This window comes from Amphiprion ocellaris, chromosome 14, assembly GCF_022539595.1.
Source record: "Amphiprion ocellaris isolate individual 3 ecotype Okinawa chromosome 14, ASM2253959v1, whole genome shotgun sequence".
In the NCBI taxonomy this organism is placed as follows: domain Eukaryota; kingdom Metazoa; phylum Chordata; class Actinopteri; family Pomacentridae; genus Amphiprion; species Amphiprion ocellaris.
The window spans coordinates 10,525,746-10,540,404 of NC_072779.1; the positions used below are offsets into that span (position 1 = coordinate 10,525,746).

The window sequence follows — 14,659 nt, forward strand, 5'->3', positions numbered from 1 at the left end:
TGTCTATTCCTGTCTTTCAACTCAAGGTTAACAATTCTTAGATGGCTTTGACTGGTTGTATTTGCTTGTTGGAACTTGCTTAAATATAATCACATCGCTGGGGGAAATCGCTCTTTGACCTTCTCCACTGAGATTTATCCGTTCAGTTCACGGATTGAACAGACTCTCTCGTTTCTCTAACCTGCCCATTGTGATTGACTGTGTTGTGATTAGCTTGAACAGCTCTGCCATGGCCAGATTGTCTAAGCCAAAAAAGCTGCCCACGCATGGGCTAAGTTTTCCTACCAGTTCAGTGAAAGCAGAATAAGTAGCTGCCTGTGTTTTTCTTTCAACAACTGTAGCAGAATTTTATAACTGTATGTATTCCAAGATTGGTATTGAACCAAAAGGAGATGCAACCAAAGCCCTCTGCTGGCTGATGGAACTGTCATCCTCTCCACTGCAGGCCCTCCATGGTCGTACTGCAGCCCAGCTGGAGCGCGACCTGCGTGTCGATCTGGGTTTCAGGGGCATGCCCATGACAGAGGAGCAGCGGCGTCAGTTCAGCCCTGGCCCCCGCACCACCATGTTCCGCATCCCAGAATTCAAGTGGTCTCCGATGCACCAGAGGTTGCTGACTGACCTGCTGTTCGCCCTTGAGACGGACGTGCACGTGTGGAGGAGGTGAGTTAGGCTGTTTGAGATGCATCTTGCTTGCAAATCAGGCACAGAATAAGATTAACTGCATTGCATGACTATGTTAGTTTACCATTTTTAGGTCTAAAATTGATTGTAGTAAACTTGTGAATGTGGTTTTAGAAAACCGTCTAATATGTCGCAGTAATATTTCTTATTCCAGCAGCTAACGTTTGCACTGTTTTTAATACATCAATCACATGTTTTGAAAAGTAAATTGGAATAAAGCCATTTAAAAACAAAAGCAATACCTGTAATGTACACAGTGTCTCAAATTGAAATTGTGTTTTTGTATCAACTCTCCAGCGTTTATTTTCTGTTTCAGCCACTCCACCAAGTCAGTGATGGATTTTGTGAACAGCAATGAGAACATCATCTTCGTCCACAACACGATCCACCTCATTTCTCAGATGGTGGACAACATCATCATCGCCTGTGGAGGCATTCTGCCTCTCCTGTCTGCTGCCACCTCCCCTTCTGTAAGTGGCTCCACTGCACCCCTCTGTGGTGGGAGAGGGAACTGCAGGTCAACAGCTCATACAGGCCTGTAGCTCAGGATGCCAAACAGACTTGCAAATACCTGCTAAACATGCGTTGATCTTGCGCGATTTTATAGGTTAAAAAATGTGTTGTGTGTTTTATTTGTTGCTTTTTTAACCTATGAAATCATGGTAGATCATCAATGACTTGAACAATTAGACTAAAATTGTCTTTAGTTTGGCCATGAATTAAAAATTTTGTGAACTAATTAAACTTTCAAGAACATTTTCTGAAGTCCTCTCATCAGTATCTTTATGTGTTTGACTGTCAATCTAACACTTCTTCTGTAGTATTTTGACCTTTATTTAAACTTTGTTCTAATCCTTTTTAATTAACAATCAATTTGATTTGATAGTTTGCTAATCTATTTATTTTAATCATCTTTACATTTTAATCTTTCTTTTCCTCTCTGTGTTACATGTATTTTGTGTATTTTCTTGTCTTTTTTTGTCTCTGTTTTTGTCTGTTTTGCATGGACAGAGTTCTAAGAGTAGTGCCAACACTGTAAGTTGCGGTTTCTTCCTCTCTTTCTATTCTACTAATACTTACTTCTGGTTTATTTATCATTGTGACTGACACTAACATTTGCCTGTCTGACATCCATAGTGTTTCTATTTGTTGTGCTCCTCTGCTGCTTATCAATACTCCACCTTATATTGTTTATATCTATTGTGGGGATGCCTTGATCTCTGTGCCTCAGTGTATTTAGTTCTTTAAGATAAAATATTCTAACTCTGTTAGAATATTATATGAATAAGAGGGATAGAACAGCCTAAACATACAAGAGGTGGATCAATACTATAGAAAACAGGAGCGAGATTATTTAGAGGAGAAAATAAATAAAGCATATTTTATAAGAGAAAGAGCATGAGAGTTTTCCAAAAATCCTTGGGGGTTGCATCTGCTAAGCCTGTCCCATTTGTATCAACACTAAAGAAGGCAGGAGGAGCCGGACCCCAGAGGGGGTCAAAGGGAGAGGAGGTGACCCCTGTTCCTGGGGGAGGAGGCGCAGGGGGAGAGGTGCGTAAAGAGCCTGAGACTCTCATCATCACCAGAAGAGCTAAGAGCACCAACCCAAGCCCTTCTGTCCTCACCTTGTGTGTCTGTTATTTCCCAAATGTCTGTGCTCACTTGCTCCCGATGAGCCTCCAGATGCTTGCACTTTGTCGGCTCTCCACAGCCCTGCACATCCTGCTTACTGAAGCAGAGACACAGCAAATCACACACTTGGTTTTAACCCCTGCTATGCTGCCATCCGATTTCTTTTCAGTGTCGAATTTGGTAATTAAAGGGGACTTGGTTTGATTGTGTCATGATCAATTCAAGGCTAGCTTTACATGTCCCTACACTTCTACTGTTACTGCTAATCAGCCACACTGCTACTGTCACAATCCCACTGTAACCATTATCTGTGTGTCATCAGGCTGTACTTCCTGTGTGTTGTGTAGAACACCTCATGTTGCCAGATTTCATCATAAAAGTCTGTTTTTCACTGAACCAGCATGATACTCCAGGTTGCTTTTCCTGTTTGTTGGTACAACCAGCCATGACTGTTGCGGTTCTGCTCATGTAAGACCCAGCTGCATACATTTCCTAAAGGCCTACTTCTGTTGTTTTTTAAAAAATAGGATACTAAAGGATTTTACCATCTTTCGACAACCAGTGAGAGATCATCCAGCTCACTGTGTTTACATCCTAGTTTTTCACTGATTAACTGGCGAGCTCTGTGTCTATTTTTCCTCCCTTTCTCAGACGGAGTTGGAGAACATTGAGGCAACACAGGGCATGTCCTCAGAGACAGCGGTCACTTTCCTTTCTCGTCTCATGGCCATGGTAGACGTCCTGGTGTTTGCCAGCTCCCTCAACTTCAGTGAGATCGAGGCAGAAAAGAACATGTCATCAGGAGGGCTGATGAGGCAGTGTCTCCGCCTGGGTGTGTGCTAGTTTCATGTGTTCAGTATTAACCAGAATTTATAAAACGGTTCACTGTGGGATTGAAGTGACTCACAGCTCCTTGGTCTTGTTGAGAACGGCTGCAGATAGCAGGTATTTTTATTAGCAATGAATTTGTTGATTATTTTTTCTGATTAATAATATTATCCTAGAAGAACGTAGTACAAGTGCCTATTACAGTTTCCCCACAGGGGTTAAAAGTTTAGATTGCCTTTTTTTTTACATCACATAACTGTAGATCTAATAAAGAAGCACCAATTTGTCATTTTGCTTTACTAGCTGACAACAGAGAGGTTGAATTTTTGAAGTATAAAACAAAACATGTCAACTTTTGGCAATCATTTTCCCAATTAAAAATGAGTGTTTAGGTCTGACCAAAAATAGATTTACATTGCTACAGATAGGCTTATAGTCACTGGAGATTTCTGTTTTTGTAACTTTTCACCTCTGAGTTAAAGTATTCATTTAAATTTTTCTTTTTCTGTATCATCTTTTTCTATTCCGAGCTGTGAGGGGACAAGATGTAGGGTAACACTGTCCACATTGCCAATTTACAGCAATGTTTTGATTATGCAGTGATGTATGAGTAATATGTGATAATACCTGCAACAAAGATGACTAATCAGTTTGCCATTTTAATAATAATTGATTATGCAAGTCATTTTCTCCAAAAATATCACATATTTGGTCTTTTTGTGTTTTTTTATGTTCTTATAATTAAGTTGAATATTTGGAGACATTTTGTGATGTTACAGTGAACAAATAGTCAAATTACTGACAAGATGAGTAACATATTAATTTAGAAGTGTGAATTTGTTAACTTCATTGCTACATGGGATTTATTTTCCTTATGCAGAACCTTAAACTGTTCAAAGAATGCTTTTACACAGCGCTCTGCATCGAAAACACCACAAAGCAGAAAGCAATCAATAAGTCACTGAAGTGCCATGAAATGTAAAAGCCCCAGCCATCATACGATACTTACATGTTTCTTCTCCACCTGTCCTGTCTCCAGTTTGCTGTGTGGCAGTTCGGAACTGCCTGGAGTGCAGGCAGAGACAGAGAGATCGGAGCTGCAAGTCCTCTTTAACCAGCAGCAAGTCACAGGACAGCCTCCACAGTGCCTCCACCGCCAGCAAGGTACCACAGACACATGAATCAAATGCACATCCGGCAACAGTCAAAATCTGACACAGAAACATGCATGTGTAAGACGCAGCACATTCTGACATTCTGTCTTCCATATTTAGCAGGATCCAGACAGACTCCTGCAGGATGTAGATATTAATCGTCTTCGAGCCGTGGTTTTCAGGGATGTGGTAAGTGTGTGTGTATGTAGGTTTGGTGTACACAGTGTTTGCCTGGTGATAAATATAAGAGAAAAATACCTGAATGTTGTTTTTTTTTTTTTTTTTGCTGAATAATTTTGTGTGCTTGTGTTGTTTTTCCGTAGGATGACAGTAAGCAGGCTCAGTTTCTGGCGCTGGCAGTCGTTTACTTTATCTCAGTTCTCATGGTATCTAAGTACCGGGACATTTTGGAACCCCAGCGAGAGATCGGCAGGTCTACCAGCCTATCAGGGAGAAGCATCCGCCACGAGATCAACTCTCCAACCAGTACAGGTGATCCTTGTTGTTCTTTTGTTGCAGTATCCTCAGTATTAGAGGATAATTTTGGATTAGCCAGCGGTGACTCATTGTTGTAATGTCGGTGTAGTGAATGCAGCCTTCTGGCAAACAACAATGCCTTTGTCAAGAACATAAAACCATTATAAGAAAAAAGAAAATGGAAGAAGAAAGAAGCATATTACTTGGCAGAGAAAGGCTTACAGGCTTGCAAGCAGGAAGAAACAACAAAGAAACATCAAAAACAAGCAATTTCTTGACTATGCATTTTACACAAAGAAATTCTCCTTGTGCAATTATATTACTGTTTATCATAGAAAAGAATAAAAATCACATTGCATCCTTTATTTCTGTCTCCAGAGCACCCGTCCACAGCTTTCTCTGATCGTGACAAACAGACCCCCACCCCTGTGGATGACTCTCCCCGGGCCGGACTCCCGCACACGGACTCCGGCATCGGAGAAGAGGGTCACGTGGCCGGATCCCTCAACGGCTCGGAGATGGGTCTGGGCCTCGGGCTCGGCCTGGTGGGGAGAGAGACAGACAGAGACCGGGACAGAGACATCGGCGGAGGGGGAGGCGGGGGAGGAGGCACAGATCTGTTGTGCAGTCTGTCGTCCGACGTTCGGAGATCACAGGAGAGCCTGCTGGACTCTCCCCACAACCCCAGTTCCACCCCCAACTCCAGCCAAGCCCCGCCTTCGTCCATCTCCAGCATCAGTCAAACAAACAAAGGCATCAACGTCAAGGTGGGTCTCTGACAATCCCCCATTCACACCTGGCTGAGGGGATTTGTCTAAATTCACTCTCTGGTGACCGATTGTGAATTCTTTCTTCATCTGATATGGATTCAGTTTTAATATCTATATTTTTACACTCTTATTGCTAAATGTAGTTCGGAAATGCATTTGCTTTTACCATGTATTGTTGTATTATTGGGGGTCACATGCATCCTAGACAGAATGGATTTTTTTCTATATATGTACCTTGCATTTAGGCTATTGATCCATTATCTATACACCACTTACTCCTCATTAGGGTCGTCGGGGGGCTGGAGCCTATCCCTGCTGACTTAGGGCGAAGGCAGGGGACACCCTGGACAGGTCACCAGTCTATCATAGGGTTACACATAGAGACAAACAAGCACACTCACATTCACGCCTATGGACAATTTAGAATTACTAATTAACCTCAGCACATGTTTGGATGGTGGAAGGAAGTCGGAGAGAACATGCAACCTCCACACAGAAAGATCCCAGGCCCAGGCCAGGATGTAAACCGGGGATCTTTCTGCTGCCAGATAACAGTGCTAGCCACCGATTATCATTTAGGTTTTGTATATTTATAGTTTACTGCTTTCTCTTTGTTGAATTTCACCTGATGTTTTTGCAGCATAATAAATATTAAAGTGCAGACTGAAAACAAGTTACAACATCCTGATACTTCTCAGTTTCGCCAGCTTGTCTCTTACACCATCGTCATCATATTTTGTTGTTCTCTCTGAAATCCAGGAGATCCTGAAGAGCTTGGTGGCGGCCCCCGTCGATGGTGGAGAGCTGGGACAGGACTCTGGGCCGACACCCTACCACCCAGACCCTGCCCTGAAGACGCACCCCATGCTGCCCATGCAGTTCCACTCCTTCGACAGGTCAATCCCAGCCACCATTTGACCTATAAAGGGCTTTAGAACAGGCAAAAACATCAGTCAGTACAGCTTGACGCATCCATCATTTAATCAATTGTTGCAGCCAATACTGATACAGACACGTGTAATATACTGCTGTTTGTCAAATTGCTGTACATCAGTTTTGGAAAAACAGTGTGAGCAAAAACTGATCAGTTGCCTTGTTTGAAGAAAACAATTCTCATCTTTGAACAAAGCTTTTTGGATGACACTATTTACAAAGATACTGTACTTCACTTGCCAGAAGTCATATTGGTATTTTTTATTTGATTGACTCTTAGATAATGCACAAACGAGAAAAGCATAAAAATGTAAATTCAGCATCTTCTTCTTTTCGGTGATAGTATGACACCGGAGATTAATTTTCTCCCCATTTTTGAAACAGATTTTGAACAAAACTCTCATAAAAACGGAGATGTTGTTGCTGCATAATACAGTCATTAGACACGATAGGACATAAACAAAGTCTGCAAACAGGTTTAAATTTTTGCTTGTTGTGTAAACTGTTACCGAACAGACTCTCCACTGAGTGATGACCTGCTAATATCTCCTGTGCATCACTTAGTCTCCTTGATCCTGCCCTGTCACAGTCCTTGAGAGCTAAGTTATTGATTGAAGACGATGTGCATAATAGATCTTTGAGGGCTCCATATCCATCTCCAGGATATCCACCCCATGTATCAAGCCTGTCTTCATAGGTCAGACAGGCTTGATACATCTAATCCATCAACAAATATAAATTGCAAGTACACTGCTAACAACAAACAGTATTTTCAAAATGTTTTTAGGTAAATGTATATTATTTCTTCTGAGCAATCAGAGCTGTATTATTCAAACTTTTAATACTGATTTACTCACCATTCCAAGATTCTAGTTACAAGATTTTAAAATGGTGACATTTTAGAAAATTGTATATATTTTATTGTGCTACATCTTGATAAATAAGAAAGCTCTTTATTTTAGTGTCTTTCTGTTGTAACACATAGAACCTTGAGGAGGTAATACCTTGACACCAATTAAAAATACATCTTTGTTTTTCTGTCTGCACAAAACAACAGCACATGGTGGTACGCTTAAAAAAAATTACGATTTTTTTTTAGAGCTACTTACATATTTGTTTGATGTTAAAAGTCTTCTGTCATGTTGTTGCTAAAACTTCCAAAAGTGTTGATTCCGATGTCATCACCTCACAGATGTTTCCACACACTGCTAGCAACTAGAGGAGACAAAATACGACAGTGGAGCATTCAGTTAAGAACTTTGTGTGCATAAAACTGGTGCCTTTCTCTCTCTTCTCTTACAGGAGTGTCGTGGTTCCAGTCAAAAAGCCGCCACCCGGCAGCCTGTCAGTCAACACTGTGGGCACGCCCACCACGAGTGGAGCAGCCACTGCCGGCAGCACACCCAACATTTTTGCGGCTGCGACAGCAACACCCAAGAGCATGATCAACACTACAGGTGAGAGACAGCATGCAGATATAGTGCACTCACAGATATACATCTTCTTCTTCACACCCACATCTTTGTGATGCTGTTAAAATTAAATCTTGAACGTGTATCTTTGAATAGTTTCACTAGATATTTTATGTGCTGCCTCTATTTCGTGTGCATTCAAGGAGAGGCAGCAGACAGACACCTGCAATATGACAAAGGTGCTGGTGTGAAAGACCCACAACGAATTCAAAGGCTGCTCAATCACGCAGGACTGAATTTCTTCTCTTGTTCCAAAACTCTTTGGTGCTTCACTCCGCTGTCCTTTGACAGCAACAACAAATAAGAATAGAAACAAACTGAACCAGCAGATCCTTCAGGATTAGCTGTAGCCTATTTCGGATCCAGATGAATGAAGTTGCAGACAGCAGAACAAGTGTGGAATATCTTAACCATCAAGTTATTTAATAAACTCTCCTCTGCTGGGCAGTGTACTTGCCACATGGTTCATATTTAATACTCCATGCAAAAAAACATGCATTTGATTTTCTTTGAACCAGATATGATATTAAATAAGAGCAAATTTAGGATAACAAGAGGAGAATCTAATACACATCAGCTGACAAGCAGGTCAGTGTCGCCTCGTGCTCAGCAAATGTATTATAGCAGATTGGATTTGTATTCAAGGCTTTTCGAGCCTGTCAGACACAATGTACTGTATCATACATGCATAACAGTCAAGGAGCAGAGCTGCTCCCTGGAATGGATTCTGTATATTGATTGCAAAGCTATTTTCACAAATGGGGGCCTATTACCAGCAGACAAGCAGCAGCATGTCCGGTGAAATACTATCCAAATTGAATTTGGGAGCAGCCGATCCACAGCATTAGTACATTTGCTGTATTATTATCCTGCATGCTAATCGTGGCCACTCTCGATTCGTGTTTCTACTATACTTGTTTTATTTTTCACCACTCTCTGTCCTGTCCAGGTGCCACAGACTCTGCCTCGTCCTCCTCCTCCTCCTCTTCGTCGTTTGTCAATGGTGCAACTAGTAAGAATCTGCCCGCAGTGCAGACAGTGGCACCGATGCCAGAAGACACCATGGAGAATATGAGGTCAGAACTCCCACCATCATAAAGCTCCTAATTGCTTCAAGCATTCTGTTTCCTCCCACTCTTTCTTTTTTCCTCCTTTTGTTCTTATATTGATTTATCTGTTTTCTTGGGAGTCTGTCTCTTTTCCACTTCATTCCTGTCCCTTCATCCTTCCCAAAGACTACTCACCAGCAGTTCACTCACACAGTTATCACTGATATTATAGAATTAGATAAGTTTTGTCTGGAATTGGCGGAAACAGGGGTGCGCCCCCATCCTTTTTGAGACTCAAGTAAAAAGTACGTGATTTTAGACATTGTAATTATATTAGAATGTCAATGGAGATGTAGAAATGTTCTGACATATTGGAATAATCAAGCAGAAAAGACGAAGCTTTGATTGCTAATTTGACACTTGTACTGGGTGGCAAACGACTAGAAAATCAAAAGAAAAATCCAGTTCCAGATTGATTTAGCAGCTGTCTACATTGTTGTTCTTTAAAGGTGACATTAATTATAATAGCTACACATATTTTATGCTGTCATACACAGAAACCACCAACACATCTCACTCAGTCTACACTAAAACTGTGTTTTAATGTCACAATTTACTGTAGAGCATGAAAACAGCACCGCTTATTAATACGCCGTGATATTTTCTTGAGCTTGACGGTCTTAATGGATTCCGGAGTACATATTTGAAAACATGCAAAATGAAATTGTCATTAACATAAATCTGTGTTTTATTTGTGTTTCCGTATTGTGTAGGTGTCACTAATCAAATATAAGACGATCTGCAGTACGAGGCTTTTACTAAGCAGGAAATAGCATCACAAGAAGACATTTGAACACTGCAGCACTTTGTATTGTAACGTTTCTGTTAATGTCCTCTCTCCTTTAGACGTGTTAGCAGATATCCACTCTTCTAAATGTGCACACACACGTGAGCGGGCGGGTGGGTGCGTGCGTGTGCTTGTGTTCCTTAATCAGTGTGCGTGTCTGTACGTGTGTTTTTGTGTGTGTGTGTGTGTGTGTGTGTGTGTGTGTGTGTGTGTGGTTTGTATTGCAGTGCCTATTGTGAGGTGGCGCAGTGTGCGCTGCGCAGCGGTCAGACGCCCCCTGAGCTCAAGTCTTTTAGCTCTCTGGCAGGCTTCCAGGCAGCCCCCCGAGATGCAGGACAGTGTTTTAGGCAAGGAGATACTCGTCCTGTCCCCATGCCCCTCCCTCTGCCCCACCTCCACCACACACACCCTCTGCTACGCCCGACCACTACTAAATGTTCCCAGAACGCCATGCAAGAAAAGACAGACATCTCTGCTTCAGGGAGATGCTAACAGCCTCAACAGTTAGCATCGCTTTTTGTTTTAGGCCGGCAGCTTCTATTTTCTTTACATCCACAGCAGCACAGTCATGTCTGTCACTTCTGGCATGGTCGCCTTTTCACACTAACCCCAAACTCCAGATCAGACCTGAGTCAGACTGTCTTGTTTTAACCTCCACTGCAGCTTCTGCAAATGTCACTCATTTAGTCGTTTCTAAGCAGGTTAAAACGACATTTCTAAACACTAGTGACCCAGGTCTGTTTCAGAAATCACATGCTTATAAGGCCAAGAACATGTTTTTAGCCTGCTTTGCTGCCTTTCTTTCCCCATTTCTTAATTGAACATAGAATAGAAAGTATCTTGCTCTGCACATGATCTACACCTGTACACGCATAAAGACACTAAGAAATGCAAATAAAAATTCAAGAATTTCCTTCAGGATTAATAAAGTTTTACCTTATCATTTCTTATCTTATCATATAGAGATGTATAGCATTTATAACTAAAGTCAAGATACAATATATTAAGTGCGGTCTAAGTATCAGGCTTAGTTTTTATTGCATTTGCAGGTTGATTAGCTCTTAAACTATAATACCATCAACCTTTTCTTACCAGTACTAACCCTGACTAGCGCTTCCATTCCATCATCACGTATTTGACTCTGTAAATTTTTTGTCTTTTGTGTCCATTTCACACCTTTTTCTATTTCTTTCACTTGCCTTTTCCCTTCTCCTGTGTTTTGCTGTGCTTCCCTCTCCTCCTTTGTTCTCACCTGTCTGTAGGTGAGAACAATGCGTTCATGCTCCCTTTTCTCACCGACTGTATTCCCCCTGAGGTTTTTTTTTTTTTTTTTGCCTCATGCGCTCTTCTACCCTCATCTGTATGTTGCTTATTTTACCATCACTCCTATTCCCTTCATCTGTTTCTCACTTATTTTCCCTGCCACAGCATCACCACCAAGCTGGAGCGCGCTTTGGAGAAGGTGGCGCCTCTGCTGAGGGAAATTTTCGTGGACTTTGCGCCCTTCCTGTCCAGGACGCTGCTGGGTAGCCATGGGCAGGAACTGCTCATAGAAGGTACAGGTGCTGTACACGGCTCCTTTTTCTCTAACTGGCGTCTCTCTGTGGAGTCTCCTCATTCACTGTCCCTCACCGCGATGTTTGTGAAAGACTGAGAGCGAAAGGGGAGAGTGAATGAACCGGGTGAGAAGTTGAGTTAATGAGCGAGTGCGTGTCTTTGAGCTGGCTGCTTCACTCATTCGTCAAGCAGGTATGAAGTCAGCATTTTGCACTTTTTTCAACCCAGCTAGCCAGATATGTCAACATTTTTAGATCAGATTACGTCAATTTCAACTTTACTTGTATTATAGATTGTACTAAATGTGTCCTCTCTCTGCCCACCTGCTTCCTGGCGTCCTGTTTTTGTGATCCACTGTCTCAGTGTTGATTTCTCCCTCTTCCTCTCCTTAGATCTGCTCCTTCTCTCCTCCTCCTTCTCCTCCTCTTCCTCTCTTTCCTCATCTTTCCCTCTGCTGTTTGTTCCTGTCTTTTCCGTGGCATGCTTTTTATAAACCTGACTGTGATGACTGTATACGATAGCAGAACCTACTTGACACTACGCTGTCTACTTTGATGATATTTTTGTGTCTCGCAGTGGTGAGTGTGTCAGAGAGAAAGAAAGAGAGGCTCCTGACTGTGCTGTGTGTCTCTGTGCTGCAGGTCTGGTGTGCATGAAGTCGAGTACGTCTGTGGTGGAGCTCGTAATGCTGCTCTGTTCTCAGGTTGGTAGCGCCTCGCCGTCTCCTCCCTGCCTCACTGTTTGCTTCCCTTCACGCTTTGGAGACATTTTGTCAAAGCCTGAACCCATGTTGTCAATTTGTCACACTTTCATCAAATTCTGAAGTTTTTTTCCTGTGTGTTTTTTGATTGGTAAAGTTTAATGCACGCAGGGAGCTGTCCGGTTATTGATTTGCCCTGTGTGGCAGGATCGACTATGTAATGAGTGCATTGCAGATGTAATAGAATATCAGCTTATATGCATCATCACAGCAGTTTTTCCTCATCAGTAGTAAGGCCACAAAGGTCACACGCATCTCTTTTTTTTTTTACTCAACAAAACATCACAGATTAATAATGTAGAAGTTTACGTGGCATGTTAATGTATTTGCGTTCATAACCAGTATCTCAGTTTTGCTAAATTCTAGCAAAAAAAAGTGACACTTACCGTTTCAGAGCTTTCCTCTTATGGCGTAGGTGACCAATTTTCTTGTTCTTTCAAGTTATGAAGTTTGTCTCCCATCTCCTCTGCGTTTTCTTGCCCTGTAGCAGCTCGTCTTCTTCGAGTAACCTCTGTGCACTCCTGTTTCTTCAACTCTATCACCGAGTCTCTACTTTCCTCGCTCCATTTTTTCCTCGCTCCATCTTCAATCGTGGCCAATTTTAACAGTGTTTCAGTAGCAACTGCTTTCATCTTCTACCGCTCTCCACACTGCACTTTTCCTCTCCACCACTCCCTTCCCTTTTCCCCCCTCTCTCCTCCACTCTTCTGGGCGTCTGCTTGTCAGCATGTATAGTATTACCATTGGCTCCGGCCCTGTCTGCCATTAGAGGCCCGGGAGAGCGAACCCTAGCCCAGAAATCGATCCTCTGGATGGGGGGGATGTAACAGGAGATAGTCCCACGTGTCCTTCACAGCCTTAAGAGCCAGTGGAGCTAATGGAGCTCTGATAGTTTGAGGCTTTCAGCCACACTCTTGTCCTGCTCAGAAGTCTCCACTCTCATATGCACAGACACTCTCATGCGCTTAGATGGGTGCATTTTCGCTGACATTCAGTGGGCTCTTAAGGTGCTTTTTCGTGCTTATTTTGAGCAGTTCTGTGTTAGTGTACACTGTTTAGACTGGCGATGGTAGATGATGAAGCTGTTTCCAGAAAGCTGATTACAACCTGCTTAGCTCTCTCAAGCAGGTTTTGATGAAGAAACAATATTCACAGTGGAACAATATATATTCTGATTTAGCTCTGGTAACCATACACAATGCACATTTTTGTGCTTTATGGTAACGTTGAATTCACCAGATTTTTCTGTGTTTGTATATTATGTATTTTTTAACAAATGTAACCTCATTCTATTACCAACCGTGCTTCAACATGGTGATTTTGATGTGACTTCTACACTCAGGAGTGGCAGAACTCCATTCAGAAGAACGCAGGACTGGCCTTCATTGAGCTCATCAATGAGGGAAGGTAATCCATCACACTGAATGATATTTTCCACACAACTCACTGTGATTCACACATTAGCAGTATTACTGTTATCAGTGCTCAACAACTAATGGCTGTGATAGGGTCCTAATGGGAATCTTGCCAGGATAAGTATACAATGCCATGTGTGTTCAGCAGGAAGTCGAATCATTAAAGTGCAATTAAGTTTACAGCTGATTTGGGCCGGTCTAATTTCAGTGCCTGTAATTTTGTCTTTTTTTCATTACTCCAAAGTGTTTATTGGACTATCATTCTAAAACTTAGAGAGACAAACAATACCAAACTGAAAAATATAGATCCACAAGAACATTGATGTCACATAATGTTTACTCCTACACACATAAGCTTAAGCTCAAATCATGGATCAGGCTAATTACATTCCATCTTGTTGAGAATCACTCTTGAACTTTGCTTCGTTTCTCCCTCCTTCGCCAGACTTCTGTGTCACGCCATGAAGGATCATATTGTGCGTGTTGCCAACGAAGCCGAGTTCATCCTAAACAGACAGAGAGCCGAGGATGTTCACAAACACGCTGAGTTTGAGGTAAACACACACGACACCACTTCTGTTTGTCAAGACACTGTATGTTAGACTGCAGATGAAAGTGAAGAGGTGAACATGTAATGCTCATTTGTTCAATTGATTGCCACCAACAAATACCTGGATTTAAAAAAAATTAATTGTACCTCAAAATATCAGGAGAGATTAGTATGTTAGGTTCTCTTTTATTAATGAGTGTTTCAGAAAAGACACTTTCAGGCTCATGTTGTGCTTTGGGAAACCACAAAAAAACCTACAGAGTATTTCTAACCACTAAAGAAAAACAACAAATAATCCTTCAATGACTTTGCTCTGGAAATTGTCTTTTTATTATGTACATTATTTCATGTCTGAATTTGGTAACTTTCAATGAAAATTACAAGCTGTATGTTTAGACCTTAAAATTGTGAAAACTAAAATTTAAACAAATATTATATTTTAGAGTTAATTTGATAACAGTGTTGTACAATGATCAATATTCATTTTTGAACATAAATGCATAACATATTCTAATATTTTTGACCAGGATT

General features: G+C 41.7%; 1 protein-coding gene and 1 long non-coding RNA gene across 16 annotated transcripts in view; one reads left to right on the forward strand and one right to left on the reverse strand.

The window, feature by feature from the left end:
* The window catches only part of nbeaa (neurobeachin a), a 92,919-nt gene that overhangs the window by 64,775 nt on the left and 13,485 nt on the right, over nt 1-14,659 (forward strand). For 2 of the 14 annotated variants that reach the window (XM_035943027.2, XM_035943030.2), the window contains exons 24-40: nt 446-663; nt 1,001-1,154; nt 1,696-1,719; nt 2,152-2,235; nt 2,968-3,148; nt 4,184-4,308; nt 4,419-4,487; nt 4,622-4,790; nt 5,154-5,542; nt 6,305-6,441; nt 7,781-7,935; nt 8,900-9,026; nt 10,074-10,193; nt 11,275-11,408; nt 12,045-12,106; nt 13,506-13,570; nt 14,024-14,132. In XM_035943027.2, coding sequence (XP_035798920.1) covers nt 446-663; nt 1,001-1,154; nt 1,696-1,719; nt 2,152-2,235; nt 2,968-3,148; nt 4,184-4,308; nt 4,419-4,487; nt 4,622-4,790; nt 5,154-5,542; nt 6,305-6,441; nt 7,781-7,935; nt 8,900-9,026; nt 10,074-10,193; nt 11,275-11,408; nt 12,045-12,106; nt 13,506-13,570; nt 14,024-14,132 — 2,322 coding nt within the window. The remainder of the gene's footprint in view (nt 1-445; nt 664-1,000; nt 1,155-1,695; nt 1,720-2,151; nt 2,236-2,967; nt 3,149-4,183; nt 4,309-4,418; nt 4,488-4,621; nt 4,791-5,153; nt 5,543-6,304; nt 6,442-7,780; nt 7,936-8,899; nt 9,027-10,073; nt 10,194-11,274; nt 11,409-12,044; nt 12,107-13,505; nt 13,571-14,023; nt 14,133-14,659) is intronic. The other 12 variants (XM_035943035.2, XM_035943033.2, XM_035943036.2 and 9 more) reach the window with 8 other exon arrangements.
* Nucleotides 1,049-12,879, reverse strand: LOC118469568 (uncharacterized). Of its 2 annotated transcripts, none has more exons than XR_008603930.1 (4): nt 12,550-12,879; nt 7,588-7,693; nt 2,310-6,474; nt 1,049-1,177 (listed from the first exon to the last, which is right to left on the reverse strand). It is a non-coding gene; the product is annotated as an uncharacterized LOC118469568 (long non-coding RNA). The 2 variants fall into 2 exon arrangements; XR_004846473.2 differs by lacking the exon at nt 1,049-1,177 and having other exon boundaries at nt 3,791-4,914; nt 5,128-6,474; nt 12,550-12,862.